We start from the raw sequence: 19,362 nt of genomic DNA, 5'->3' as shown, positions 1-19,362 counted from the left end.
GTAAAACAGAAAGTTGACAGCCGGCGGTAAGATGATGTTGAAAGAAAAGTTAAACTTCGAAGTAAAGTGTCCTTCGTATCATCATTGGTGTAGTTTCTTTACAATGCTACAGTCACTTTCTCGAAAGGGTGAACCGTCACTTATGTCGATTGTTAACAAAGTCTGAACTGAAAAAAAATTCATTTGTTGAAGTAACTAGAAAAATTTAGTGAAAAAAGTATCTTAAAAAAAAAAAACTGTTTGAATGTTGTTGGAATTACGAAAAACGAGGTACGCGTAACAATTTTGCGCTATTGTCGATCCTTTTTTGGTGATTCCAACGCAAAATCAGTTTGTGAGGTTTACTCTACTTTTTTAGTTAAACAAGGCTTTGACGTCAATTTATTCTTGCCCAAGCATTAAATTTTCGCAACTGTTACAAGAAAATATAGTAACAGTGATCGTAATGAGAAAGAATAGAAACGGATACTAGACTTTCTGGAAAACAGTTATGAAACTAATTTTCATTTTCTACCTAGAACTATATTTTTATATTGTGGTAAAAAATGAAAATATTCAAGGACTGAGCGGTAACCGAAACTAAAAATTTCTCTCAGTGTACGTATCTCTGATGTAAAAATGCGCAATTCTACACGCAGTGCTAGATACAAACATCGCAAAAAAAATAATTTCTCTCACGCGATAATTACAACGCCAAGAAGTACATTTCAGCAATAATTGGTAGTCAAAATATCGGAATAAATTTTTTGGCATTATTATTGCGTAAAAAAAAAAAAAAAAACTTTTCTTCCACATCTTTAGAATAAAGAGATTGAATTGCAACCTTGATCGTTAGATATGCTGCTCAATTGGACGTTGTTTCTTATCTGGGTAAAAGATGGCGTCAAATCACTGTTGCTGTTGTCACTTCCGACTCCGGGTACCGATATGTCTATTACTCCTTCGGGGAAAACTGTCGTCGATATTTGCGCCTGTGAGTTGATGGAATAAGTTATATATCGCTGAGTAGAATTTCGACGAAATCGTCAATGGACAGTTGAAAAAATAGATGAGATTTGGGAATTTATAACTTGACTGTTAACGATACTCGTATATTTCACTTTATTTTGTTTTATTATTCTGGTTAGCCTTTTTATTTCTCAGTGTATCAATTGAGTAAAGTAGAATAATTATGTGAAAAGGTAATTCTTGACCGCAATATGATGAACAGAGTTGCATTCTTGGATATAACGAAGGTCAACACACGGTAATAAAATTTTTGTTAACGTTTCGGCCCGAGTGGGGGTCTTTCTCAGAACGATTGTTTATTGAAATCGATTTAAAAAAATTAGAAACCACTAATCAATGTGTACGAAATGTTTGTCCTTATTGTTAATTTAAAAGAAAAGTTGGTAAATATGAGTAGCTGGGAGAAGCGGATTGCTTTACATCCCTTAAAACGGCCTGCTGGCTCTAATAACATTTAATTCAATCGTAACATACAATGTGAATAAAAATATAATATTTCTGTGTACACACCATGCGATCCATCCAATGTAATTCATACATTAACAATAAGACTCATTTAAACAATTTGTACACCATGATTAGTAGTTTCTTATTTTTTTAACATAATTTTGTGTTGTAATTCATTGAACAGAGTGCCATTATACGGATTGAAGAATATAAAAAAGGTGATATACACCGTTAATCGTTGTAGAGATCACCAGTCGTATAGCAATGTTTTCTAAAGGTGAAGGTAATTATTTAATTCGATTGGTTATATATAGCTGTAGAATTCTGAGTGTTTTTTGAAATGTTAATATGTAGTTTGAGGAGACGTAATCTTAATCTGCGTGAGGATGATGCGATTACATTTTGATAATTGTTTGATTTTCTTGTAGTAAATCCAGGAGCTGGAGATTCAAGACTAGACCGGGCACCAAAACTACCATTCTACTTGCAATTTCCAAAGTAAAATTCGTATAATATTTAATATTGATTGAAAATATACTGATCAAATTGACAATGAACTCGGAATTATCTAATCAACAAAAGAAAAAAATTCGTTTACGATACAATCGATGTTACGATTCTTTATTCAAACTTCCATTTTAAACATCGATTATTAAAAAATTAAAATTTATCTCTGCGTGTCGATTGGGAAAACTTTCATAATGAAATTGATTGTTGTTATCTATAAAAAGAGGGCAAGTATACGCGGAAGAATGAATCAATTAATCGGAAGCATTGTTATTGACAATAACGTCAGCTATCTCGGTGAGATGCTTTGCAGTATTCACGATATCTCAAAAATGGCTCTGCCAATTTAATTCAGAGGGGGGCAAGAAAAATTATAGTCGTGGCAAGTAGAATATAATTATATTCAAAAATACCATCTCCAAATTTGCAGTTGATCGGTTGAACCGTTTTTGAGATATCGCGGGCACCCCAAAACTTCACGTCATCGAGCGACATAGTTGACATTATGGGCAATGGCAAAGCTTCGTATTAGTGGATTATAGTTTTTTTCAAATTTTCAGGTGTGACGCGATCTATATACTTTAGTTAATCAAGCATTGAAATAAATCCTGACTAGATATGACGAGATATAAATTTCCAAAGTTCACCCACTTTTTCACCACCTATACTAGTGGAAACCTTCTTAAAATGATTCTTCGGCTCGGTATTCTTTTCGTTAGAGTTAAAGTGTACAGGAGGTCGGATCGAGTGTCACAAATTTACAAATCGCTTAAAATTGTGAAAAAACCAGCTGCTCCAATATGAACAGGTAGAATGCGAAAAGTTGTCAGATTTTCATGAAAATTGGCTATACGAAATTCTTAGGGTCTTTGATTTTGAATCCATGGTCGAAATTCGCAAATTCAAAATGGCGGGTATGGTATATTGAAAAAAAAGTTGAATTTCTCGTAATGGTAACCGGAATGGTTATAATTTCTCGAACAGTAGATCTTCTAGAAATGCGACTGCAGTTATTTTCCATGAACTTTCGCGAAGGGAACAAGATTTTTGCGTAAGTCTCCATGTTTTAGTTATCATCCGTTACAAAAAACAGCATAAAAAGCGTGTTAATGAATGATTAATAAACTGGCAGATTAATGCATGATTAACGATCAAATCAATAATACGACGCTAATTTTTGAAGCAATGCATAATGGTGAAATTAATTCATAATAATGAAGTCAATCCATTATTATCAATTGATAAAATGTTAAAAAATTTTCAAAGTAATTCGCAACTAAGCCTAACGATGAAACAATTGTTTATTCACTGGAACATCAATTATTACTAAAATCCATTGTGTATAATGAAACTAATTCATTTCTTGCAACTTTGCTTCAATCGTAAAAGTTCATTATTCTTTATGATAATTTCGAAGTCTCGAAAGAAGTATTCCACATATAATATATGAGTAGCAAAAATTCGAAAACTAACGTTCGTAAGCGATTTCCGAAATATATTTCGACTTTGTGAAAAAATTTCTCGGGTAGATTTTTTGAATTTTTTGTGCTCGGGTTGTATTTTTCGATTCGAAGACAATCCAATTGAGGTATTTCTGCGTATGGTGGGGTGTACGGTGAGCGCTAAGTATTTCGAATAATTTATGATCGATTACCTCAAAAGTTGTCCTACACATTTCTCAAAAGTCAAAGGCCACCTTGAATTTTTTCGTGGTATCTTACTAAATTGGTACTCTGTAAAAGTGGAACGAGCATTGTTTTTTGGACGAAACTTTACCTATTTCACCAGATTTGACCGGCGATTCAGCCGATATTTGAAACGAAACTATTCTCTAGTTTTCCAAGAACGAAAATTAAATTTTAGCCTACTTTTGAATTATGCACCACCATCATATACAAACTTCTGACGAATCCTTAGTTTATATTCAAAACCATCGCCGCGCAGACGCTGATATTCAATTGTCTGTATTTTCGTATTGTCGAAAAACGGGCCAGGTAACCATGACTTGGAAATCAATGACCTTGATAATATCGGATAACCAATTTTCATAAAAATCAGACGACTTTTCATAATCTTTCTGTCCATATTGGATAAGCCATCCTGAAATTTAAACTTTGGACGTATGGTTTGTAATCAGCGACCCCAAAAACATTGGAGCCGTTGTTTTTTTTTCACAATTTTAAGCAAATTGGAAAGTATCTGTTATGGTTTGGTGCATTTTTCACAGGGTACTGTATAAGAACGCTTATGAAGACTCTTTGACTGCCAAGAACGAGGCAACTCTTCCGAATATTGCAAAATTAACACGTACTTCGTAACATAACTTTTGCCGTAAACATTGAAAATATTGTAAAAATCTTCGTAAATCCAATCTTTTTTCGTATTATCTATCATCGTCATAATCTGTGACATATTTGGCTCATTCTTGGGAGGAATTCAAAATGTTCACGTAGGAAAATTATTAAATAAAATCGCTTCAAAAATGATTTTACCATAAAGCATGGGATAAAAATTTGAATTTCCGAGTCCGTTTTTTCTGTTATTTGTACGTCAACCGACTTTGAAATTTTATGTGTTGAAAGTTGGTCACTCCAAGTTTCACATATTTAAAAATTAGAAATTACTTTGGCGGCTAGCTGATTTTTATGAAAAATCGCCAAGAGAAATTCATGCGTTACGTGCATTTCATGTTATACCAAGACAATTTACCTCCGTATTTCCGGAATTAGGCTCCGATCCGGGATCTGGTGAGAATTCCTCGCCCTTCCGTTGCGAGTCCAAGGCTTCCTCGGCTATTTGTCGTCCGATTTTACTCACCTCTATGTGATTTTGGATCAGTCTTTCTAATCCACCGTTACCTGGATTTGAAAAATCGTATAGTGGTGATCAAAAAACCACCGTTTCCATTCCTTTTATTACCATATCCGAGTGTCGGAACATGCAGAAGTGAAATTTGAACACCGTGAAGTATTGGAAAAGTGGTAAATTTTACATTGCTGACTATCAAAGCGTCAAGGATGGTCAAATTCATGCGGATTGCCTGGATTATCTACCTCGAGAAACGGAGTAGATATTCGATTGATACCTGATGAATCAGTGGATTTGATGTCATAATTACTTTGGGCGAGATAATCGTAGTTTCCCTGAACGTTGGAGTCTTCGGATTTTGCCGCGCTACTTTCGACTTGCCTCGCGTCGGAACTGAGAAATGAAATTTCAAATTATTCATTGTCGTAGTAAAAAATTGGGAGATTTCAATGTTCGAACACCTTACAAAATTGCCGAGTTCTTAGCTATCAGCGACTCGACGTCTTTCGTCCAAGGATTTCGAAAAGACTTCAACTCGGACTGCATTCGGACGAAAGTGGCCTCTTTGCTCCTGAACCTGTACACCTAATGGAATAAACAATTTACAATTTTTTCATTTAAATTAATAACAAAACGGCGACATGGCGCATACAAGTAACGAATGACGAGTTTTAATCTGGTGGGCGATATTTCTTGGTCAATTTTTTATCCGATCGAATTGAAATTTTGACACGATCTTTGAAACTTGTTTATCGATTCGATATCGTGTCTAGATTTTTGAATTCCAATTCCAAGATTTCTTTTATACAAATTTAATGAAAAATTATTTTCCATAATCGTGTACGTTCATAGTTTTTTTTTTTTTTCCAACATTTCAGCTTCGAATTCAAACCCGAAAACGTGTTTTTGACTCAAAAAAATTTTCCATCTGTTACAAGCTGGACAGTTATGTCAGGAACTGCGCCACCGGAAACGCCCTCGAGTTCGGCATCGTTCGCTACTTACGTGCGCGATACCGCCATTTTGTTATTAATATCGATGAAAAAGTTAAAAAATTTTCTTAAAACTGTAAATAATGATGCTCTCAAACTCAAACTGGTCTAAGTGTTTTCGTTCGATTTAAAAGGAAACTCATAAAAATGGGTATGGTTTTGGACCGTCCAAGTTTTATCCCCTTCCCTTAACGGCGGGATAAAATACATGCTTGATTATTCACCTGCGTGGTTACTTTTTCCCGTGTCTGGAGAGCCGCTTTGTGGGACTCTGCGAGGTGCGAAATATCATCGCGGTGGTAATACTCGTAAATATTCGTTCCTAACAGTTCTTGAGGAAGAAAGCCGAGCACCAGTGTGACTCTAAAATCCGAAAAGTAAAAAAAGTTGTAATCATGTGCTATTAAAATTCACGAGTGTTTTGACTCATTCTCAGAATTTAAAAAAAATATGAAAATTCTCTTCGTGCCTGCAATAGCATTGATCAATATTGATCATACTAAGGTTTTTCGATGTGGAGTAACATTTTTTTTTTTTTCCGCTTGCATCAATCTGATCAAAGAAATATATGTCTTGAACAGGTATTTTAATTTCTTTTATTGCCAGTCAGCCACGTTTCATAACACTATGAAATTCGTAGATCAAACGGTGCAAAAGTTGTAAGCTCCGAAAGTCAATTTGACGTAAAAATTAATTTCTTAATTTTAGTGGCTGAACGAATGACTTCACAACAGAAATCCAGTACTGAGAGAAATTTTTAGTTCCGGTTACCGTTCAGTCCTTGACTATTTTCATTTTTGTTACCACAATCAAAGAATATAGTTCTAGGTACAATATGAAAATTAGTCTTGTAGCTGTTACCGGAATGTCTAGTATCTTTTACTATTCTTTTCCATTACGATCAATGTTACTATATTTTCTTGCAATAAATACTTGTGCAGCAATAAATTGGTGTTAAAGCCCTTATTTAACTAAAAAAGTAGAGTAAACCGAAGAAACTGATTTTGCGTTGGAATTACCAAAAAAGGATCCACAATATCGCAAAATGGTTACGTGTACCTCGTATTTAGTAATTCCAACAATATTCAAACAGTTTGTTTTAACGATACCTGTTCTACTGAATTCTTCTCATTGTCAGCGTAATGATAATAATTTTGTAGACGATTTGATTCTCTGCAAAATGCTTCCGGAATCGAAGTCCGCATCGTTGAATGCGGGTCATAGGTAACAAATTTACAAGAAAAATCGACAACTATTTCATGTCATCTGATTTGAAAAACTTTGAATTTCGGAAGCGATCTCTCAAAATCAGATTTAAAACATATCCTGCCACGAAGATTTAGAAAATTTTATTTCTGCAATGCAAACACATTTCCGAAGTAAAAGCAAAAGTAAAATTTGCTGCTTTCAGGCAAAACAACCCGATCAATATCAGCGGATAGTTATTATCTACCGAAATAAAAAATTGACGCTGTTTGTGTCGCAAACAGCTCGTATGTAAAAGTCTTACAATTTGGGATGTTTAATACCAGGTGGAAGAATTGAATCATACAAGCTTTTAACACTCTTTTATCGTTAACGAATAAATAACGTGGTAATTCATCGACAGCAAGTGAGAATTTAGTTTATGGCAGTCATACGTGTTTGATCGGTTCATCTGAGATAATTCAATATTCCAAAGTTCGAAGTATAGTGTTCGGTTCAATATATGGTGTAGTGAGTCTAGCAATGACCGCTAAGGTAAAAATAATCGATGCATCGATTAATCGCGTCCGAAAAATAATCGAACACGTCTCGATTGAATCGGCAAGAATGAGTTGATTAAGGGGGTATTCTAGTGTAGAAATTTGAAAAAATCGATTTTTTTTTTTTTTTTATATTTTCAAAGCTTAACCTTTCAAGAATGTGTCCTTAAAAGGACAAGTCAAAATTTCAATTATTTTCAGAGATATAGCTATTTTAGTGACACGTTTTCAATACTGGCGCGGCTGGAACGAATTTTACTCGAAACTTTAAACGCGTTTTTCTCAAAACTACATTTTTCAAAACGGTTGACATGATTTCTCAAGTTCTATTGAACCGATTTACTTGAAATTTGGTGAGAATCTTCTCAATACATGTCTCTATCGCACGAACTATTATTATAACGAAATAATAATTTTTACTATTTTGAAAAAATTCAGAAACGTCGAAAAAAGTCAAAAAAAACCTATTATTTTTTCGGACAGCTGTAATTTGGCAAAAAAAAATTTTTTTTCGACTTTTTTTTAGTTAGTACGATAGCTGCATTTATGTAGATTAATAATCTTTTTTTTTTTTTTTTTCTGATTTTGAAAATGCTTGCAATCGTGACAACATTGGCGCGCCATTTTTTTTGTACCCCCCACTTCAACAACTCATAGCACTTTCAATTTTGTATTTTTTGACTTGTTTTTTTTTTTTTTGTAATCGTGAAATAATAATAAACGCCTGATAAAAAATGGATGGTAAAAATATTTTTTGTTTTTTGTTTATAGCACTTCAAAAAACACCTCAAATTCATGCCTCTACACTAGAATACCCCCTTAATCAATTATTTCGTAATTTTGGAAACGGTGCATATGAAACCAAAATTTCGTAAATTTCAGTAAGTATATAGTCTTAATAGCGCAAAAGTTTTTTGATGATTTATAACTTCGTTGAAAATATTATATTTTTCAATTTCAAGTCAAACTGCGTCATTTATATTTTACTCGTTACGTCAAATAGGTACGTCAGTAAGTAAGAAAATGGTAATAATTGACACTCAATCACATGAATTTATATTGTATTGCGTCATTCATGGGAGTAGAGAACAAAAACCAATTATGAGGAAAAATAATCCGTTATACACGATTAATTCGGCAAAAAATAATCGATTATTTTTGGTCATTCTTAGCTACTGACCTCTGATCGACGGATAAAAATATTCCATCCACGGCGTGACGCGACACGAACTGTATCGTTCTCAAATTTGGTCTTCGGGGTGCAGAGAAAGCCGGAAGTGGCGGTTGAACTCGACCTACCGCAACGAGGCAGGAAAGATTGCACGCTTCTCCGTCGCCTTCGCCTTCCTGCTCTTCAAGTCCGATTTTCGCCGTAGCCCAAGTCTTCAAGTATCCGGTGCACTGAATGACGCAATACTTACAATCTGGAACGAGTATCAAGGCTTACAATTGTTAGGTATTGGGAAATCATCCACTCAGATACGCTACCTGACGGATCAAATATAAACTACTCTATGCAGGTCAAGCTTAAACTGCTGATATCAAATATAATATGTGAGAAATGTAGTTTAAAAGTGTTAAACTTTTTTTTAAATATTAAGTAATCAATTATTATCTATAAGCTTAGTTATTACTTAAAAACATCTTAAATTTCAATATTTGATCAAAAAATTTAATCATGGAGTTTCCACCACGAGAAAATAAAAATAAAACTTTCTGCTGCGTGTATGGGTGTAATAGCAAGTCTAGTAAGAACAATATAGTTCGATTTTACACTTTTCCTTCGGCAAATTCTAGTTTTGCAGTGATCAAAAATAAATTTGGTGAAGATGAAGTAATTGATCGTCGATTAGCTTGGATAAAAGCATTGAAAATTGGGAATGAGGTTACACAGTCAAAAAAAGTGTTTTCATTACATTTCACCAAAAATGACTTCATACCAACATGTAAGTAATTACCTATAGAATTTCATTTCATAATTATTTGTTTATCATCAATATGAAATGAAATTTTTTGTCGTGTAATATTTGTCAGAAAAAATAAAAAACAATAAACATTAAATTTTATTTTTCATTGCAGCCAATGTTGCGATATTGCACCCACAATTTCATGTGGTGGATCTTTTAAACGAGAAGTTTGGAGACAGAATGCAATTATTTTATACTCATTATCACAACTAGTATCTGATTGCTGTAGGCCACATTTCATTAGATGTCCCGCATCAAGTATATCTTCACCACCAATAAAATTTTTATGACTAGGCTGAGTATTTGCAAACTCACAAATTTCTTGTATTGAAATTTTCATATTTTATTGAATTTTTTTTGAAAATTCGAGTTTAATAACTGTAGATAAATACACGCTTTCACATAAGAACACGAAAGCTGATTTAAAAATGCGTTTTAGAATAGTTACTGCTTCTGCCGCAAGGAGAAGCCACGCCCCCGGCAGATTTCCCAATTGGGATTGTCACTTTGCAAAGCGTCATCTGGTGGGCAAAAATGAAACTAATGGAACCAGGCTGACAGATGACCGTTGACCGTGTTTTTTCGCGTATTGATGGCAGAACAGGCATATTATTGATTACGTTCAATTTATTTATATCACGTGAGTAATTTGAAACTCCGATAAATACGATTTGGCTCCATTGAAATTGAAAACTTAGGTTACGTGGTGATAAAATGGCGCCGATAACCAGGCGCTGACGTCATGAGGACATTTTCCAATAGCTATCGATGATAGTGCGAATTTACACGAAAAATTAGTGTATTATGTTACGAGTGTGGAAAATGGGCGATTTTTGATGGTTGTGAAGTTTGCAGCGTCAGAGGCAAAGGCGACCCTGATGAGAATTATTTTTACGATATTCTACGAAAACACGGTGAAACAAAAAATTGTCAAGTTTTCTAGAGAATTCTGTTGCGTTGGGGCCGTTTAATTTTCTAAAAATCGTCTCAAGTTAATCTGCAAGAAATCATGGTGCTGGTGACCATTCGTTTGGGCGATGCATATAATTAGAACCGACATCCGTTACCGCCACAATTGTCAACGATCAAACGTGACTAAAGAATGAAGAATTCCTAACTAATGATCGGTAATGTCCAATGTCGAAAGGACTACGGATCGTAATCGGATCAACGCTGTTCCCGCACCGAGTGAAAAATGTTAAGCCAGCTAATCTAGAGTACTTCAATACATGGTTTTTTCCAAGTTATTGGAAGGTTTTCATCCAACATGTCTTGAAAACCACAAGAGAAATGGTATCTCAGATTCCGATAGACTGTCGGCAGTGTTGGAAACGACGACAAAATAATAATGTCAGTGTTGAAAAATTATAAAACCCGGGAGAATGGAATGAAGTGGATGTAAAAGGTGTCCCGAAATTCACGCGAGATTTGAATTTTGCGCCATTTGCGCGGTAAAGTGTTGCCACCAAAACTCAAAAGACAGCGTGTCAGCTGACAGTTCAAGATTATTAAATATAGTGCGGTACTAAATTTTTCAATCAATCTCTTCACAGTCGATGAAGTTAAATAACTATTCCCACCATATTTTGTACGAACATTGGGAACTGTAGCTGCCAAACCTTCATTGTTTTTGTTGGAATATTGAGTAGTAAGAAGTTTCCGCTAGAGAGCAAAAGTCAATTATCGTTAAGAAAGTGGCGCCACCAGTGGCATGAGATATAATCCACTGTTATGATCTTTCCTTTTCTTTGTTTTCTTTTGTAGGCTCTTGAGAGGTAGTACTCTCTATGCCGTGTAACGGACAAGATCATAAACAAAACCTCTCCTGTAACCACTATTCAAATTATTTCATTATTCAATAAAAATACTATTATTTCTGAAATAAAAGCGCACCTTTATTATCCTGCGTAAAAATCCCAAAAGTTTTGAAAACACTTCTGAAGAATAAAAAACGCGTTGTTCTTTCGTTTAGCGCTCCATTTTTACTAACTCTGAACCGTCAGCTGTCACGCTGTCTCTTGTTTCTTAGTGGCAACATTTTACCGCACAAATGGCGGGAAATTCAAATCTTGCGTAAAGTTCCGACCACCCTTTGATAGCTCAAAAAAGAGCATCAACTGTACCTCGTACCTTTGATTTCATACAAACGTAAGTCGATATTCGGTTAGGTAGACCCGAAACTGAAAGGTAGAGCCAGACACGCGTGTCCTTAAAGAAAGGGAGACTGTTTCATTGAGTACAAGGCACATTCTATTCCGTCGTCGTATTTTTCATTGCTCAATCATGCGTTGCACATTGTGCTAGTAAGCGATGCGAGACAAGGGTGCGAATGCACAGTGCATTCGCGATGTTCCCTCTGAAAAGAACTTTTCTGGTAGAACAAGATTCCTACTATTTCTACGAAAATCTCTGCATCTATTTAGGGAGTTATTAATACGTGTTGGTAGTTAATGAACAAAAATTTCCCTGTAATTTAGTAGTTTCTTATACATGAAGTTGTAGAATGACTTTCTCTCAACGAACAGAAGTTTTCGTGTAATTTCGTAGTTCTTCATAGGTGAAGATGTAGAATGACCTCCTTTTTCAGAATTAATTATGGATACTATTTTTTGTCGAATATCGTAGAACTTCAGTTCAGAAAAACATATAGTCTTTTTTTTTTATTCGCAACATTCACGCATTGAGACAAGGTAGGTTCAAAAATATACGACATATTCCCTGAATACGTTGAAATTGTACTTAAAAGATGAGAAGAGATGTCTTTGAATACAGACCCATGAACTGCTAGGTACTTGACTTGTCTCAGTTAAGTTTTTTTTTTTTTTTTGAGAGTGATGCGACATCTAGCAATGGTTCAAGAATAGTATTCCGTATACTTTTTTGTAGATATTGTTATTATTATTATAGAGAATCCTTCCGAGAAATTGAATTTTTATCGCAAAATTACCACGAGAAATAATTTATTCGTTTTCGAACTGTAGATTTCCTCAACACTTCTTGTACGTATAAGAACTCGCAGTTTTCAAGAATAATACATACAAAACTACAAATATTTTATCAAATTGTAGGTTTCTGTATACGTTTATAAAATTTTATAATAGTTCACGAAATTTTATTTTCATCGTCAAGGTCGGTAAATATTAAATTTTTGTCGTAGAAAACTAACGTCTTACAGTTTTCTGCGTATAATCTCTGTCAAAAAAAAAAAAAAAAACTATTTTTTATTTTTCCGTGATTTCGTAAAAGTGTGGGTATCGTAAAAATTATTTTTACCCGTGTTTGCACAAGGCTCACCATTATTCTGCTGTTTCTTACGCCGATGACATCCGGTCGTTGTGTCTGCTTCCTCCTTCACCTTAGGATCCCCGCATCGCGTGTTCTCCAGTTTTCGCTTCATTCGACAGAAAAAAGATCTTCGAGCCCCCGGACAGAGCATCGACACGTCGTGCTGTATGTCAGTCTTGACTGGGAGCATGGCTAAAACAACAAATTAAGTTCGATCAGCAATTTTGCGGATCTCATCATCATCGTAAGCGACACGCAATATTATATTTTTCCATACCGTGGACTACATAAACTGCGATCACAAAACTTTGCTGCTGAAGCTCAAATTTCAACAACTTTATAGAAACCATATTAACGGACAAATTATGCGTAACGCCAAATTTTCACGAATGACAGATCGGTTTATTCTTACCTAAATGTCAAACTTTGTCTGAAAACTGTTTGAAAATATTTTTTATAGACGGAAATTAATTTCTCAACCACGCTTGATAAACTTTCTTTATTCTAATCGCAAGTAAATGATACTGAAGATTACATTTTGCATCGATGAGAATTTAACTGATTTTCTCGATGATTTGCATATCAGTCTACATCGAATGAAAGCAACAGAAAAATTTTAAACATATTGCAGGGAAAGCGAAGATCGCCGAGCAATCAACAAGCTCTTGAACAACTTTCGCAAGCTGTACATACATGTTATAATAATATTATACGAGGCCACGGAAGATATTTCCATGCTATTTGAATACGGCTGCTTATCCGTGTGCATTCGATATTTTTCAACTCTGCGTCGTTGCTGCCTGCAGTGCTCAGGCTGACATTTAGGCAGAAAAGGCAAACGCATGCCTGGAACGTGAGGCGATTTAACCGTGCTAAACCATGTGTGCAGCGACCCATTCCGCATCTCGTGGAGAATGTTCGGTCAAGTTGAAATTCATTGCTCCAGGTATATCTGGGTTTATAACGTACGGACACATACTATGTGTCACGGGCTCAGATGAAAGTAGGAATTCTCGCGCATTGAATCTCTGTCGGTGGAGGAACGGTTACACAATTTACATATCCGTCGACGTGATCCTCTTGTCAATGTTGAAGCTGCTCGATTGATTGGTACATACATGGAATTTAGTATCCGTAGTACAGTCGCAATAGGTCTGAGTTAAAATATTCGTGACAACGGTAGCATTTTTTTTTTTTTTTTTACGGGGTTTTCGACACTCGGGAACTGAAATCTGAAGCGATTTTTGAGGTGCGTAGCCGGCGTTTCGAGAAAACAGCAAAATTTGATGTTTTTTGCGTTTTACTTGAAAACTGCTATCGATAGATGAAAAATGACTTGACCATCGTGTAGAGCGGAAAATTTTACGTCGAATTGGGTCCTCATATGTCGGAAACTGAGTCGGATTAATAAATTAAGAAAAAGAAATCGTTTCACCAAAATTCTCGAGATCTCGTCGATAAGTAGAATTCCTTTTTTCTTAACTTTTTATCCCACTTCGTTTCCAACATACGAAGACACAATTCGTTGTAGAATTTTCCGCTTTACACGATTGTCAACTTCAATTTTTGCTGTTTTCTCAAAATGCTGGCTATGCAGCTCAAAAATGACTTTAATTCTGAGTTCTCGAGGGTCGGAAACCCCTATGCACAAAAATGCAGCCAATTTGCAAATATTTTTGATTCACACCTATATTGACTGCACTATCTGGGAATTTTCGAGTCGATAAATCCCGTTTGATGAGATAAACGTAAGCCTTGAAATAGGTGTAAGAGTATCTTCAAATTAAAATTTGGGAAAATTTCGGAACAAGTGAACTGTGTTTTTCAGAGAATATAGTCACATTTTATACGCAGAACTACATTTTTTGATTATAGCGCAGGTTAAGTGGTGTGTGGCAAACGAAAACTAATATTTCTCTAGGTACACTGAGAAAAATTTCACTTGTTATAGTAACTAGAAAAATTCTTAGCGAACCGAAGAAATTATAAATACATATCCTAAAAGCAAGTTGCGAAAAATGTGTTGATTCCAATCGAACCCTTAAAAAATTGGCATTTGCAAACTGGCAAAACCTTTTGTTGCGAATATTGAATTTTTTTTTACGGATGTGACGAGCTTTCGTGTAATGGCTTTATAATTAATTGAAGCCTTACAAGCCACGTTGCGATACAGTGATTACCGAGTTATGCACTCTTCGCTCTCGCTAATTGATAAAATGAGCATCACCTTTTCACACTTACGACATATAAATCGTATAAATTTACTCACTCTTAACGTCGATCAGGCGCTCCCTCGGGCTCAGATTGGAGGAGGAAAGCTGTTCTTTGACCTTAGCGACGTCCTTGGGATGCAGGATGTCGAACCAGTTCTGACCCATTAAGTCACTCTGCGGGAACCAGCGTTTTTTATCAAGTAAAGTTGCAATTGTCGTCTAGGAAAGTAGATGACAATATAAAAGACATTTTTTTCACGTCCGTCGGTGCAAGGACGACGGAATAACCTTGAAAGGAACGATTCCTGATGCTTGTCAACGATTTGTGACTTTCAGTTGCAAGCATTTAATAATGCAGCATTCCATGTCAATTCGACTAATTTTTCACCCCCTACCAATCTTTGAATTAAAACGTTTTTAGATGAAAATTTATGGCTTATATGTATTTGGGTTGTCCTCATTTGGCAGTCTGTAAAATTTTTATTCGGTTGCTCCCAAATCTGTTGCAAATATTAAAAAACAAACTGTGTAAAGTTTCAATCCGCTACGTCAACTGGAACACGTGCCTTAAAGCTCAGAAAGTCTCAAATGAAAAATACACGTAGTTTAAGTAGTTTTTTTAAACAGTTACTTCGTTTCTTATGACTTTGGTGAAAATTAAAGGAACAATTTGAAATTTGGCAGAGTTGTCAATGCTTATAATTATAGGAACAAGCCCTGAAAATTTCAAATCCTTACAATTATTGTTCACTTGCATATAATCTTAATAAAAATAATTATTATAAAATTTTGAAATTTTCACGGTTTGTTCCTATCACTACAAGCAAAAACTCTGCCGAGTTTCAAATCGTTCCTCCGAAGATATCAACAACTAAAAAAAATTGGTTTGAAAATTTATTGGAACTTTCGAAATAACTAAATTATGGTGTTCTTCATTCGGTTCTAATGTTTTTGTACTCATTTTGCTAGCTTACGAGATTCCTAAAAATTCTTTGCAAGACGTTAGAAAAAAATTGCAGACTATAAGTTTATAATTATAATGCGCACACATAACTACGCGTAAATTTTTTTTCTACTTGCAAAGTAAATAGAGGCTAAAAACTCAAAAATTGGATTAAAAGCACCGGAGTTGAATTATCTTGAATGTTGTACTTAGAGAACTTGTTCTCAAATTATAGCTATCTGGCAATTAGCTTGTGTTCTTCGAATTCGTTACAAATTCATTTTTATCACAGAATAGAAATGTTACTTCATTCATCTTGCACTATCATATGCCGAATTAAAATTGTGCGAGATTTTTCGAACGGTTTCAACCTGAAGTGAAATCATTTGACTTTGACGGTGAAAAATTCTATGTTTACTATTTTAGTATCGTTGAATGAGCGACACCGAGACGCTTGGGAATTTTTTAATCTCTACATATAAAGACCAAGATACGGGTGTGCCGTGTGTGTGCAAAACCCAGCCTAATACCAACGGTCGCTTTCTGCAGTGAACTGTTGAAGAATTCAGTGATCGGCCTGCGATAAGATAGGCTTAAGAAAGTTATACCAACTTGAGAATAGTTAAGCGTTTGCGAAACCGATTCCGAGACGTAAAGGATCCGGCCCCGGTCACAACCAACCACAAAGACGAAGCCTTCGGCTGCCTAAAACAAGAGAATTAAAAAAGAGATGTTATATGTCAACTCGATTGACAATTTATTACTGTGAACAAAAACCTGTCATCTCAATTCCAATTTTCATTCGCATGTTTAACCCTTTCAATCACAGAACCGACTACGGCAAAACCTTTTTTTTTTTTCTTTTTCTTTTTTCTTCGTAATTTTTTTGATATTTGATGCAAAATCCTGATTTGTTTTTTTTTTTTTTTTTTGCATTCCCAAGTAAAATAATACTTGAACTCGAGAATGATTGGGATGTTTTGTATGCCCGTAATTGTTTATAATTTTTATAAGCAAACATATGTAAAAAAAAAAAAAAAAAAAAAAAAAAACACCTATTTTCGTGAATCTAATTCGTTAGCGGAGAAATTTGACGATAAACGTAAACTAAAAACGCTTGTAATTCATTGTTTCACAAACAGAGATCTCAGAATGGCTACACTGAGGAAAAAAAAGTTATTGAACCAAACAACTAATTTTTTTGACTTCCAGTTTATTTGGTTCGAACAATTTCTCACTCAGGACAACCACTATTTTGTTGAAACAAAAATACTGATGCATTGATTTGAATGGTATATGCTTTCGAGTTTAATGTATTTCAAACTAGTAAGAGGTTGGGAATAATAAGCCCACGCTTGCTGAAATATTAACGTTATTGTCAGACAGTATATTTGCCTCAATGTGATGTTTGTCTGACATAATCAATGATAACTGTGATCAAAGAAATGTGCAATATGGTCAAACGAGAACTTTTTTCACAAAACAGGTTTTGATATTCATTTAAGAAAATTATTTTGTTCGTCAGATTGTATAGTATAAGAGTTTTTTGAAATTTGAAAATTATGCGTAATAAATACCGAGTATATTTTACAAGGTACGAATAGCAGAGTGCAATTTAATTTATTTATAAATATATTAACACACGAGGCGTCATTTGGTTTAAAATTGATTCATTTATCCATTCCACAATTCATTCATTCCGTGTGTATATTGTTTAAAATAGTGTATATTGTTAAAAATGGTGTATATTGTTAAAATTATAAATAAGTGTAAATAACTGTTTTTCGTCGAGGCACTATATTCTTGTATTTCACTTTTGTTGTTCCTTCGGTTTACATCGTCTCTCTTTAAATTTGGCTTCACTTTTGGAGTGTATAATAACTAATTTTAAATGTTCGTCCTCGTGGTTTAAATTAACTTTTTTATTATAAGTTCGTCTATTTTTGATCTGTTAAGACTCAATTTCGGAGAGGGGAACCTCCGCACCTCCGTCCTCTATGCGTACTACATTCAATTCAAGTTATTGACTAATACAATGAAGTATAACTTTTCTCGGTTTTAAACAATCACATGTAGTTGAAAATTGCGAACATACACTTGAAATTGATTTCAAGAACTCTCGATACCATTCCGCACGCGCTTGCATTGTTTCTAAAAACTGAAATAAAATTTCTGTTGATCCGATAGTCTTCTGATTCTTTGATGGTCACGTTTCACGATTTTCAACCCAAACGATAATTCGTTCGAAGTAGTACCGATTTCGGTCACTAGACGGCAAGCTTTCCCGCTTGAAAAGTAGCTTCACAGACCTTTATATAGTTGAATCCGTCGCATTGCGTAAACTTAGTTTCATTCGAGTTTGCTAACCATGTGCGATGTGATGTGTTGGGTTATGGTTTTGATCCAACCATGTTTTCCAAAAACTCTAAACGGACGTGACGCTAGTTACACTTGTTCACACTATTTGAATGAAGGGACAATGTGTTTGACATCAAGCATGCAGCGTTTAGATAAAAAAAAAAAACCAGAAGAGCCAGCTCGGTGAGTTATTCCGCTCAATCTCTATTTAATTCTATTAAATTATTTTTTATACGTTCTAAATACGGATTTTTTTGACGTGAAAGCTACATAGATTGTCGCTTTGAATAAATGTGCTCTCAGGACTACACAAATTCATAGATTATTTGGATCAACTAATATTTATTAAATCCAATAACTTTTTTTTCCCAGTGTATCAGATTTAATTCAATGCACAAGGGTAGTTTTCACCTTTATTTAGGGGTACATATAGATAGTATTGGGGGTAGAGAACGTATTATCGGTCTAAAATCGTACTGTCTCAAAATAAATGTTCATGTGAATCTCATTAAAGAACGCTGTTCTAAAAAAATGCTGATAAATCACCCCGTTTTCACCGTAGTGTAGGGGTTCTTTTTAGTTTTCTAAAATTTATGACGTTAGATTCGCCTTCAGCGTAGAAAAATACACAGGGAACGTATAATTGCACTTCCGTGCCAGAAAAAAACTGAATCGCGTGATTGAAAGGGTTAAATGAATGAAGTTAAAAATATTAATGCATCATAAGAAATCAAAATTCACTAAAAATTCATATAAAGGATATGGAATTTTGAAGTGAAAACGAAACGTGTTGTGATTAAAATTCTGACAATGACAAACGAGAAATATATACACTTCCTAGGGAGGTGTTAATGGGAGTTTCAATAGGCTCGTGACTAATTGAATTTTAGATAGAATTTTTTGGTATGAAAGTTTGAGAAAATTCGGTCAACTTTGATCTTCAATTTCCTGCAGGCGAAATCAACACCCGATAAGGTTTCTTTAAGGGGATGCTGTAGTCAGTTCTTACCGACTGCGTTAAACTTCTTCTATTTTGCAACGCAAAAAAGGATATAACAGCCGAATTCTACATGCAATTCCGAACAAAAG

The 19,362-nt window shown here is 34.7% G+C and overlaps 1 protein-coding gene across 10 annotated transcripts in view; it reads right to left on the bottom strand.

Annotated features, from left to right (window-relative positions):
- LOC124308786 (aryl hydrocarbon receptor nuclear translocator-like protein 1) overlaps positions 1-19,362 on the bottom strand; it is a 62,453-nt gene that overhangs the window by 2,768 nt on the left and 40,323 nt on the right. For 3 of the 10 annotated variants that reach the window (XM_046771832.1, XM_046771836.1, XM_046771833.1), the window contains 9 exons: positions 16,528-16,620; positions 15,029-15,191; positions 12,769-12,951; positions 8,688-8,931; positions 5,987-6,125; positions 5,237-5,355; positions 5,081-5,163; positions 4,672-4,820; positions 824-971 (listed from right to left, as the gene is read on the bottom strand). In XM_046771832.1, the coding sequence (XP_046627788.1) occupies positions 824-971; positions 4,672-4,820; positions 5,081-5,163; positions 5,237-5,355; positions 5,987-6,125; positions 8,688-8,931; positions 12,769-12,951; positions 15,029-15,191; positions 16,528-16,620 (1,321 nt within the window). Of the gene's footprint in view, positions 1-33; positions 168-823; positions 972-4,671; positions 4,821-5,080; positions 5,164-5,231; positions 5,356-5,986; positions 6,126-8,687; positions 8,932-12,768; positions 12,952-15,028; positions 15,192-16,527; positions 16,621-19,362 lie in introns of those variants that run through there. The other 7 variants (XM_046771835.1, XM_046771838.1, XM_046771837.1 and 4 more) reach the window with 6 other exon arrangements.

Source organism: Neodiprion virginianus, chromosome 7 (genome assembly GCF_021901495.1).
Source record: "Neodiprion virginianus isolate iyNeoVirg1 chromosome 7, iyNeoVirg1.1, whole genome shotgun sequence".
Taxonomy (NCBI): Eukaryota; Metazoa; Arthropoda; class Insecta; order Hymenoptera; family Diprionidae; genus Neodiprion; species Neodiprion virginianus.
The sequence above is the reverse complement of the archived record's forward strand: the minus strand, read 5'-3'. Positions and strand labels throughout refer to the sequence as shown.